Genomic DNA, 9,954 nt, shown 5'->3' with positions numbered 1-9,954 from the left:
AATCCATCCCCCCCTCCCTGCCCTCCATCCATCCCCCCCCCCCCCCCCCTCCCTCCCTCCATCCCTCCCTCCCTCCCTCCCTCCCTCCCTCCCTCCCTCCCTCCCTCCCTCCCTCATTGCGGTTATCGGGCCAGTTGTCGGGCGGGCAAATTTCTGGCTCTCCCAGTCTCGCGGTTTCATGAGGTCCATACCGGGGTCAGGGTGGGGATGTGGGAGATAAACATGCCTCATCTCTGCACCATGCCTATAGTCAATATCACCTAGTCACCTTCACTACGTGCGGAGAGCATTTCAAGAGTGATATAAATATTCTTTTTTAATTTAGAAATTACATAAAACATTTCAATAATTTTTCGAATGCAAATGAATATTTTCTCCTATCTTGACTACAGACCTTACGAGTTTCCCGCCATTTCCGCTCCATGCCGCTGAACCCGCGGACACGCATGAGAGCTGCCCGCCATGGCGTCACCGATGGCCTCTCCTCTCCTCCTCTGCTCTACCTCTTGATATTCTGCTTCACTTCCTCCTCGCCTTCCTCTCGCATTCCTCTCTCTTCCCTGTCTGCATTCCATCCCACTTTCTCATTCTTCTCCATCTCCAGCAGAGTAGCATTTCTTCCTCTATGTACTACAAAGATGCACTTGCACTGCTAGCTCTGTTTGGATCTGTTCTATCTCTGTTTGCCCTCTCCATCTCCCTTGCTGGTTGTCCTAACTCTAGTGAAGAATCTCCCACAGCTGTCATGCCTGACCTGGTTCTCCCTTGCATGCATCTCTTTGCCAAGCTTCCTCCTCTCACTGCATCAACTCATCCCCTGATTCCTAGAGTCTTCATATCAGCTCTGTGAGAATTGAAGATCAAACCTGCCGATTTTCATTCTCATAGGTCATCACAAGATCCAGAGTTCTACGAGATGAAATATGAATGCTCATTTTTGCACAGGTACATTAGTAAGATTGAGATGTATCCGTACCAGCACGTTGGATTCAATCAGGGTCTCGGGTCATCATCTGGGCAGTGGAATCTTCCCACGTCAAACTCGTGGAATTCGTCCTCCAGCCCTGCCTTTCCCCGTTATGCTATGCACAGAGCTACGCCGAACTCGTCTGCGATCAACGGCATCAGGGTCTATGTGACGGGAACTGGAGATAACAAAGGTGTTCGAGCAGATGGAGAGCTGATCCTCGCTGCAAACTTCGAGGTCAAGATAAATGTCAGCGGCCATGGTCAACTCACAGCAAGTGAATTCGCAAAACTTGCAAAGAACAATTATCGTCGACCAAGGCAACAAGTGAAGCTGGCGAATTCTAATGAAACCTTGGAAGCATTCGAGGCAAGGCAAGGCATCATCCCTCCAGGATCTTTTCGGCGGTGGGATGACGACGGCAGGTAAAGATTGCGCCCTGATCTTTATCATCGACTCACATAGTTCACTATGCAGGAGTTCAGAAACCGACTTCGAAAGACGCCGTCGATTGGTGAAGGCATATGAGAAGGATCTAAGGCAGAAACAACGGGAAGAACATCAGAAGAAATCGCCAGATGAATTGGTCCCCATAACATCGTCTTCAAGCCTTCCTGCAGGCACCTGGAGCCTCAAGAGGAATGCGAATGCAAACGATACTGATGAAGAGCTCCAGAAGAAAGTCGACAGAGCCCATAGAAATTGGATGAAGAATTCTCCTCTCTTGTACGATTTTGCCATGGTGCAAGCTCTTGAATGGCCCAGTTTAACTGTTCAGTGGCTTCCTGAGAAATTGGAGGTCGATGCAGACTTTTTGCCCACAGATTGCTCCTTGGAACCTACTCCTCACACACTGACCCCAAGAAAAGGAAAGACTTCTTGATGGTTGCTATTGTTAATATCCCACGAGACCTCAGTGAAAAGCAAGAAGTCAACGAATATGAGCCGGAAGGCCGATTACACCCATCTGAAAATGCATACCTGAGATCCAACGTTGAGATGGAAACTCGCTTGCTTCACAAAGGGGAGGTGAATCGCGCCAGGTACATGCCTCAGAACTCAAGGATCATTGCAACGAAATCTGGAGGTAATGGCGAGGTCTACTTGTTCGATATTGGAACCCAGAAAAAGTTCGACGACGTGAATTTCTGCCACACTCTACTACTGCGAGGGTGCGGCTACTCGATGAACCCGAGGCTTGCTTGTAGTGACTCTTTGTTGCAGGCACACGAAGGAAGGTTACGGACTGGCTTGGAATGACAGGAAGACAGGCTACGTCCTCAGTGGATCTTACGACCAAAAAGTTTGCGTGTGGGACATCAATGGCACGCCCGAAGAATCGAGGCAGGGGATCAGGGGGTTGGATCCGATTTACACTTTCAGGAAACATTCTGATGTGGTGAGTGATGTGGCATGGCATCCTTTCTGCGAGGATACGTTTTCAACCGCCGGAGACGACAAAGTTGTCATGATGTGGGACATGAGGGCTGGTTCAGACCCCACGAGCATACACGAAGTATCGCAGCACCCGGTGAACTCCATCTCCTTCAATCATATCAACCATCATCTGTTTGCGATTGCCTCGGGATCAGCGGACGCGGGAGTTGTCAAGGTGTGGGACAGAAGGAAGATGGACGATTCGCTCTACATCATCAACTCTCACACTGATGTCGTCGACGTCGTCTCGTGGGCTCCCCACAGTCAAAACATCCTGGCCTCAGGCAGCCGCGATCGCAATGTCCACATTCTGGACACATCGAACGCACCTAGCAAGAGAGATTCCTTCGTTGAAGACCCCGAGGAGCTGATGTTCGTCCATGCCGGGCACACTTGTAAGATATCCGACATCACTTGGAACCTTCACGACCCCTGGCTCATCTCGACAGTGTCTGACCTGGAAGACAGCATGCATGTATGGCAGATGTCAGACGAGATCTGGGCGGCGGAGAAGGAGGAGGTCCTCTCGGAGGCCTCAAGCTACGACAGCGATGAGTTGGAGAGTACGTTCGGAAGCCCGCAGGCAAGTGTTCCTGCCGCCGTTGTCGCTCATGGCGAAAGTTCTTCACAGCCGCAAGGGGAACCATCAAGAGCACACGTCAATGGCGAAGGAGAAGCAGCGAGGGCGGGAGTGAGCTCGAGTGGATGGAAGCCAGACAATCAGCAAGCAGATGAAGAGATGGGCGAAGGGGAGGTCAAGTCAGAGGGGCAGAAAGCTGACGATGAGAATCAAGAGGAGAAAACAGGTAGAGACGATGGAGATACGGCGATGAGTGTGGAAGAGACAACTGGGGAGCAGCACGAAAAGGATAAAGAGGAAGCCAAGAAGGAGGAGCAAGAGGCCCCAGCGGAGGGGGAAGACAAAGTTGAAATGTCGGAATAGCTTTAAGAATCTGCCGCAAAGAATAAATGAAATGCGTTAATCTCTTACGAGATGCTGCATGCTCAGGTAAGGATGAGGCTCGAAGGGACGGAAAGGCCTCCAAGGAATGTCGAGGGAGATGAAGGGAGGGTAGTATCCTTTCTCTGTGAACCATCGTCATTGCCTTCCTCCTCTACCCGCCTGCCTCTGTCTCCTCCTCCTCCTCATCATCATCATCATCACCATCATCACCACAACCACCACCACCACCACCACCACCACCACCACCACCACCATCGTGCATAACATCATGGTACATAGCCCCCGTGGCATCGTCCTCGTTCCCCCTCCCTCCACCTCTCCCTCACGTGCTATGCTCAGCTCCAGGACGACAGAGCTGAAGGCGCTGCTGAGGGTCCCAACGAAGTAGTCGCACTGGGCCAGCAGGAAGCTGAACAGAGGATTAACTAGGGAAGAGGAGGATAGGAGCAGGAGCAGGAGCAGGAGCAGGAGCAGGAGCAGGAGCAGGAGCAGGAGCAGGAGCAGGAGCAGGAGCAGGAGCAGGAGCAGCAAGGTCAGGAGATGTTTGCACGTACAGGTCAAGGAAGGACGAGTGGGTGACCTGGTAAGTTCAGTCAGGAGGAGCAGGAGGAGCAGGAGGAGCAGGAGCAGGAGCAAGAGCAGGAGCAGCAGGAGCAGGAGACGAATCGCCTGACCGTCTTCCTGTCCACGATCTTCATCTGGACACGAAACTCGATGTAAAGGTCCGAGTGAAACGTCTGGCGGTCAAGGCCGGGCAAGCTCGTCACGGAGAAGTTGGGCAGGCGCTGCGTTGAATTTTCAGCGTGTCACAGGGTGAGGGAGGGCGAGAGCAGAGGAGAGAAGAGCAGAAAAGGGAACGGGAGGGTAGAGGAGGGGAGTAGGGGAGAGGAGAGCACAACAGAGCAGAGCAGACGCAAGGAGGGAGGGAGGAGGAAGCACGAGGGGAGGAGGTGAGAGAGAGGGAGGAGAGCGAGGGAGGGAGGGAGAGAGCACCTCGAACTCTCGCTTCACATCCTCCGAGTCTGTGGCGAGGAATATCCTTGTAACGCCGTACCTGACGCAGCATGACGGAAGCAGCGGAACAGCAGCGAGCCCACCTCCTCCTCATCTCCTCCGCCGCCTCCACGTACTCCGACAGTCCTCTACATGCCCTCGGACGACTCCAGTCACTGCAGGCGTCCCCGTGTCGCACGTGGATGCCGAGGATAGGGTGCTGGAAGTTGACCTGCGGTAGCAGGTGAGGAGCCTCTCGAGACGAGCTGGCGCTACCCCACCGCGTTTCGTGCATGGCGGAGGTGGGCGTCCAGGAAACGGCTGGGCCTCAGGATCTGCTCTGTGAGGAAAGAATTCCACCACAGGACCCCAACCGTCTTCCCGATGCTCTTTGGGGGACGGAGAACCTTCGAGCAGTGCATAAATTCTCCTGCCCCTCCTCCTCCTTGCTCCTTGCTCCTTGCTCCTTGCTCCTGCTCCTGCTCCTGCTCCTGCTCCTGCTCCTGCTCCTGCTCCTGCTCCTGCTCCTGCTCCTGCTCCTGCTCCTGGCTCTTGCCCTTGCTCTTACTGCTGCTCTTGTTGCTACTGGTGGTCCTGCTCCTGCTCCTGCTCCTGCTCCTGCTCCTGCTCCTGCTCCTGCTCCTGCTCCTGCTCCTTCTCCTGCTCCTGCTCCTGCTCCTGCTCCTGCTCCTGCTCCTGCAACTCTCCTACATCCCTTGCCCTCTCTCTCCGTAAAATTCCTCCGCCACTCTCCTCTCCTCTCCTTTCTGCCTCCCTCCATACCCTGTCCCCTCCTCTTCCCTCCCCTCCTCTCACCTGCGGCACTTGACCCTCCAGGTCCCAGTCGTTCAGTTTCTCGAGCTCCTCCTGCTCGCTACCGTTGAAGGAGCGACGAGACATCGGGAGGTCGAGGAGATCAGATGCTACCGTCCTAAGTCTCCTCCTGGTAGCAGGATGAAGATGCGACAGGGCAGCCTCCTCCTTCTCCTCCTCCGCTTCCTCCTCCCCCTGCTGCTGCTGCTGCTGCTGCCCCTCCTGCATCTTACTCGTCGCACCCTCAGCTCTCTCGTTGGCTCCAGCTGATTTGTTCAGCGCGAGGAGTAGCGCGAAGTTCTTGCGAACGTGGTATGCACCTGGCACTCCCCAGGGTTCATAACATTCCCCATGCTTTGCAGGAGGTCAGCCACGGCTTTGAGCCTGCGTGAAGGCTCAGCCGGACCGGCCCTCCTACCTCCCCATCACCTGCTGCTTGCTCCATGGCATCTGCTCTCAGACAGCAGGGGGTCGCTCTCGGGGAGGAAGCTGGGGGAGAACAGCATGTTGTGCTCGCACCTGTACCCCGCCCAGTCCCCGCCACACTCGCAGTATCCTCCCCGTCCGCACTCCCCGTGCCCCGAGCAGTCCTCCGGGGAGCGGCAGCTGCCGCTGGCGCCGCCGCAGTGCAGCTCCTCGCTGCTGAAGGACCCGGGGGGAGACGCGAACGAGTCTTCGGGGCTGCTGGAGATGTTGAGAGTGAAGGAGGTGGAGAGGCCGAGGGGTCGCCTGAGGATGTCAAGGACCTCAAGCTCGATCCTGTTCTCGCCGATGCTCGTGCCCGACCCGAGCTCGATCCGCCGGCCGTTGGGGCTCGGGATGGACATGGGCGGCCGGCCGTTCACTGAGAGCTGCAGGAAATAGTTCACTTCCCTTACCCCCTTCGACGCCAGCGCGTCATCGGTGACGAGGACCTGGACCCAGGGGGTTGAGAGCGACCCGAAGGCGAAGCCGGGGACAGGAAACACGACCTTGAGCTGCTTCCTTGAGCTCGACACGACCGTGAAGCGCAGGCTCAGGGCAAGGTTGTACGGAGGAGCGATGCGGACGAATCCTTCGTAGCTCGCGTCTGGGAGGGCGACAGGGAGTCTCAGGTCCTGGCCCCGCTGGAGGTCGGGAGCGAGCACATTGAAGTTGTACACCCTCGTGCTGGGTCTGAGCTCAATCGTGATCTTGACCTCCTGGTTGTACGTCTCAGGCACTCGGAAGCACTCGCCGACAGCGAAGAAGATCTCTGGGCTACCATCCTCAAAGACCTCTCCGTCGCTCGGGCCCGCAATGGCCTCACACCTATCCTCGTCGTCTTCCGCCAAGCTTGACAAGGCAAGAGCAGCTAGCAGTACGGCTACCCAGATCGTCGATCTCATACCAGAAGAGTCAAGTGCAGGAGATCAGCTGCTATTGACGAGGACGGTGATAAAGGTTTATCACCGGAATCATTCCATTATTCCTTCAGCTCCCCTTCATCGTCTCCTTGTTGATGTTGATGCTGATGTTGACGTTCTTCTCTATCTTCTCCTCCTTCCTCTCCTCGCTCGCGATCTTTCTCCGCCATGGTCGGTGTGCATGTCGCGGGTGCTGCGGGTACAATCCCCCGACAGATATACAACATTATGAAATGTTATACATAAATTCTTATAAATGGCCTCCCGGGCCCCGGGCAACTCGCTATCGGGCCTGCACCCCCGTACTCAGTAGTACGAGTCTACTCAACGCTCTGATCCAGTAGCCCTCGCACTCTAGACAGTCTCTCTCTCGGGAGGCTACTCACACTCTATAGCAGCTCCTATGCCGCTCCGAGCTTTCCACCACCACTCCTGGCGAGGAAGAAAGGAACACGAACTTGTTCCACCCTACGGTTTCAACCTTGCGCAGGCACTGCTGCGTCAGGTGAGGGGGAAGGAGGCTGAAATCAGTAGATCTGAAAGGGTTCCCTGCGAGCAGCCTTCCACACGCCTGGTACCCCTCGGATCCCTGGAGAATAACTGTCAGTGGAGGATGCAGGACGGGAGCAAAGTCTTCACTAGGGACCTGTTGGATGGTTCGCCGTGCCGTAGCTAGACTCGGAACGGTCCTGCACAGGCCATGGTCACTGGGAGGGATGCGCTGAAGAGGTTGCGAGGTATCTGGCCCGTCCATCTGGCCGGGTAGAAGAGTCAAGCCTCCCTTCCGCAGGGACGCACTTGAGGCCTTGCGGAGGTCGCGAATGCACAGATGCTCCTCCCTCCCCTGCTCCAAGGTGCCTTGAAAGATGTATGCGAACTTCGCCTTGCAGTCTGGACCCGGGAAGAACTTGTCATTGTTCTAAGGGGTCGGCCGGCTCTGGGAGAATGTAAACAGAGCAGCGCTCAGTATCGAGCACAACTTAGGGCTGTACAGAGCCGCATACACGTGCTTGGTCACCCTGTACCTCATGGAGTCGTTATCCCAGTCGAAGTCCTTCAGCATCAAGTCGTCAAGACTCTCTTTCATGTACAGGAGATTCCATAGCATCGTGCTGCAAGTCCACCCGAAGACCCAGCTGGCATCGGTCCCGTTGCTCCCGTTCCCTGGCCCAAGGTTCCGCAGCAGCCTGTCCAGAGTGAGGTACGCCTGCACCGACACGGTTCCCTCCAGGTCCAGCGTGTACACGGTCCATGGCGGCTCATCGTCGGGAAGAAGCTGCGCATGGCGGCTCACCTACTTGTCAATCAGGTCATCCAAAGTCGACTCCGAGTCCAGCATGCCTTGAGCCTCGAACGGGGTGCCATGGCTCGAGTGCAAGTGCTTGAGGGCAGTCTTGTAGCCCTTCAAGGTGGATGGTGAGAAGCAGGGCTTGCTGGGCGTATCCTCCACAGACCCAGTCACTCCTCCTCCGCTGCTCTGCCAAGAGCGCATCCTCTTCCGCCCCTTGTTCTTCTCTCCCTCCCTCCTTGCTGGTCAGGTCGAGAAGGAAAGCTTCAAGGCTCTGGAGAGGCATTGGGAGCTTGAGATGCTGCATGTCCGAGGTGAGAGCGCTATGAAAGCTCTGTTCTGAACTGAAGAAATCGATCATGCCGGCTATTCTGTATCCATACATCTCCCTTTCCCCTTCAGTCAGCTTCCTGGTCGCCATTTGCTCGCGCGCTGGCTCAACCTCCCGACCGAACACTCTCTCCACGATGGACATGCCGGAGTTATCTTCACGCCTGAATCTTGCCGGGCCTCCCATGGCGCTGGGTCAGAATCTCCTTGAAGGGTCAGCAACAAGGGACCGCCCCTCAGATGTTTCTGCTCTCACTGCGCCAAGGTAGTGGGATGGCTGAACTTTCTACTGATGCACAAAGATGCTTGACCTCGATGATGTTCTCCCTCCCTCACCGGGCGACAAGCGTCCCCCGCGCCTGCTTGTCTCCTTCTCCTCCTACCATCGCGATCGATGAGTACAATCTGGGGTACAAAGTGTGTTGTACCAGGGAGTCCTACGGGGTGAATTAGACAGGGGGGCAAGGCGAAACTTTTCACGAATGAGGTACTAGTAAATTACGGGATAGTGTCTACCTGTGCCCCCCTTCCTTCTGGTTCACGGGATGTTCAGAACATTTTTTTTAAAACCGTTCCCCGACAAGGAAATGCGTGCCAGGGAAGCGGGGAGGAGGAGAGGAGGAGAGTAGGAGGAGGAGGAGGGCGGCTGGTCTTCTTGAGAAGATAGGTTCGAAGAACGTGAGAGACAGTACCTTTGTACGCCAAGTTAAAAATGAGCGAGGTTCACGATGGTGAGAGACGAAGCGGCGATGGGAGCGCCATGGTGGTAGTTCTGGTGCATGGCTTCGGCGGGTGGAGCCGCGAGGAGATGAGAGGGAAGTTCTTCTACTGGGGAGCACAGAAAGATCTTGCAAGTGAGCTCATGGATGCAGACGGATCGCTGCGTGTGCTCACTGCTTCCGTCGGCCCCTTCAGCTCCGTCTGGGACAGAGCCGTCGAACTCTTCTATCAAATCAAGGGAGGAAGGGTGGACTACGGGAGGGCACACTCCCAAGCGCACAAGCACGAGCGATATGGTCGCACCTTTCCGGGGCTCTACCCGGAGTGGAGCGAGGAGCGCCCAATCCACCTCCTCGGTCACAGCATGGGTGGCTTGACCGCAAGGGCCCTTGTGCAGCTGCTGAGCCAGCACGGGAGGGACAGGGAGGAGGAGGACGTGTTCGGTGAGCTCGAGTACAGCGACGCCATCAGCGACAGGTGGGTGAGGACGGTGACAACAGTCGCCTGCCCGCACGACGGGACTCCCCTGCTGTCCGTGGTCAAGGACTTGGACCTGATGGACTTAATCTTCCAAGGTACGTCGATCATGGCAGGAGCAGCAGGTAGGAGGAGAAAGCCCGAGGACCCGCAACTCTTCGACTTCAAGCTGGACCAGGTTGTGTGCCAGGGCATGGCTGCGCTTCCTTGCCGATGCTGATGGGTATACGCCGGGCAGTGGGGTTGAAGCCGCAGGAGGAGGAGGAGACGTGGAGGGAGTACAGGAGTCGCGTTTCCAACTCTAAGGTGTGGAGGGAGAAGCCGAGGGACCTGTGCCATCACGATCTCTCTCTTGAGGGAGCAGGTATGACTTCATCTCGACTTGATCGCTTCCTCCTCCTGCCCTTCCCTCCTCTCTTCCTCCGCACCACCTTTGGAATCCCTCTCCTTTCCGTCCTCTCTTCACTCCCCCCCCCCCCTCTTCCCTTCCTCTCCTCCTCCTCCCTCCTCTCTCTCTCTCTCTCTCTCTCCTCTCTCTCCTCCTCTCCTCCTCTCCTCCTCCCTCCTCCTCTCTCTCTCT

At 56.2% G+C, this 9,954-nt stretch overlaps 3 protein-coding genes across 3 annotated transcripts in view; 2 read left to right on the top strand and 1 right to left on the bottom strand.

The window, feature by feature from the left end:
- Positions 1-916: 916 nt before the first annotated feature.
- GUITHDRAFT_107410 (hypothetical protein) lies at positions 917-3,347 on the top strand (the record flags this gene model as incomplete). The annotated part of the gene is made up of 4 exons (XM_005833549.1): positions 917-1,392; positions 1,445-1,766; positions 1,832-2,139; positions 2,192-3,347. 4 exons carry the CDS (start codon positions 917-919, stop codon positions 3,345-3,347), a joined length of 2,262 nt encoding a protein of 753 aa, XP_005833606.1.
- A 62-nt stretch (positions 3,348-3,409) lies between these two features.
- Positions 3,410-8,364, bottom strand: GUITHDRAFT_138015 (hypothetical protein; the record flags this gene model as incomplete). The annotated part of the gene is made up of 15 exons (XM_005833548.1): positions 3,410-3,490; positions 3,570-3,777; positions 3,923-3,948; positions 4,043-4,153; positions 4,362-4,422; positions 4,466-4,593; positions 4,643-4,768; positions 5,178-5,474; positions 5,495-5,558; positions 5,604-6,519; positions 6,946-6,991; positions 7,041-7,148; positions 7,206-7,248; positions 7,585-7,853; positions 7,915-8,364. 15 exons carry the CDS (start codon positions 8,362-8,364, stop codon positions 3,410-3,412), a joined length of 2,934 nt encoding a protein of 977 aa, XP_005833605.1.
- A 573-nt stretch (positions 8,365-8,937) lies between these two features.
- Positions 8,938-9,954, top strand: part of GUITHDRAFT_162888 (hypothetical protein) — a gene marked incomplete at its 5' end in the record, with an annotated part of 4,234 nt that continues 3,217 nt past the window's right edge. Inside the window, 2 exons of the mRNA XM_005833547.1 lie at positions 8,938-9,552; positions 9,613-9,738. Coding sequence (XP_005833604.1) covers positions 8,938-9,552; positions 9,613-9,621 — 624 coding nt within the window. The 3' untranslated portion in view covers positions 9,622-9,738. The remainder of the gene's footprint in view (positions 9,553-9,612; positions 9,739-9,954) is intronic.

The sequence above is a fragment of the Guillardia theta genome, assembly GCF_000315625.1.
Source record: "Guillardia theta CCMP2712 unplaced genomic scaffold GUITHscaffold_29, whole genome shotgun sequence".
Taxonomy (NCBI): domain Eukaryota; class Cryptophyceae; order Pyrenomonadales; family Geminigeraceae; genus Guillardia; species Guillardia theta.
This window is presented reverse-complemented; position numbering and strand designations above follow the sequence as displayed.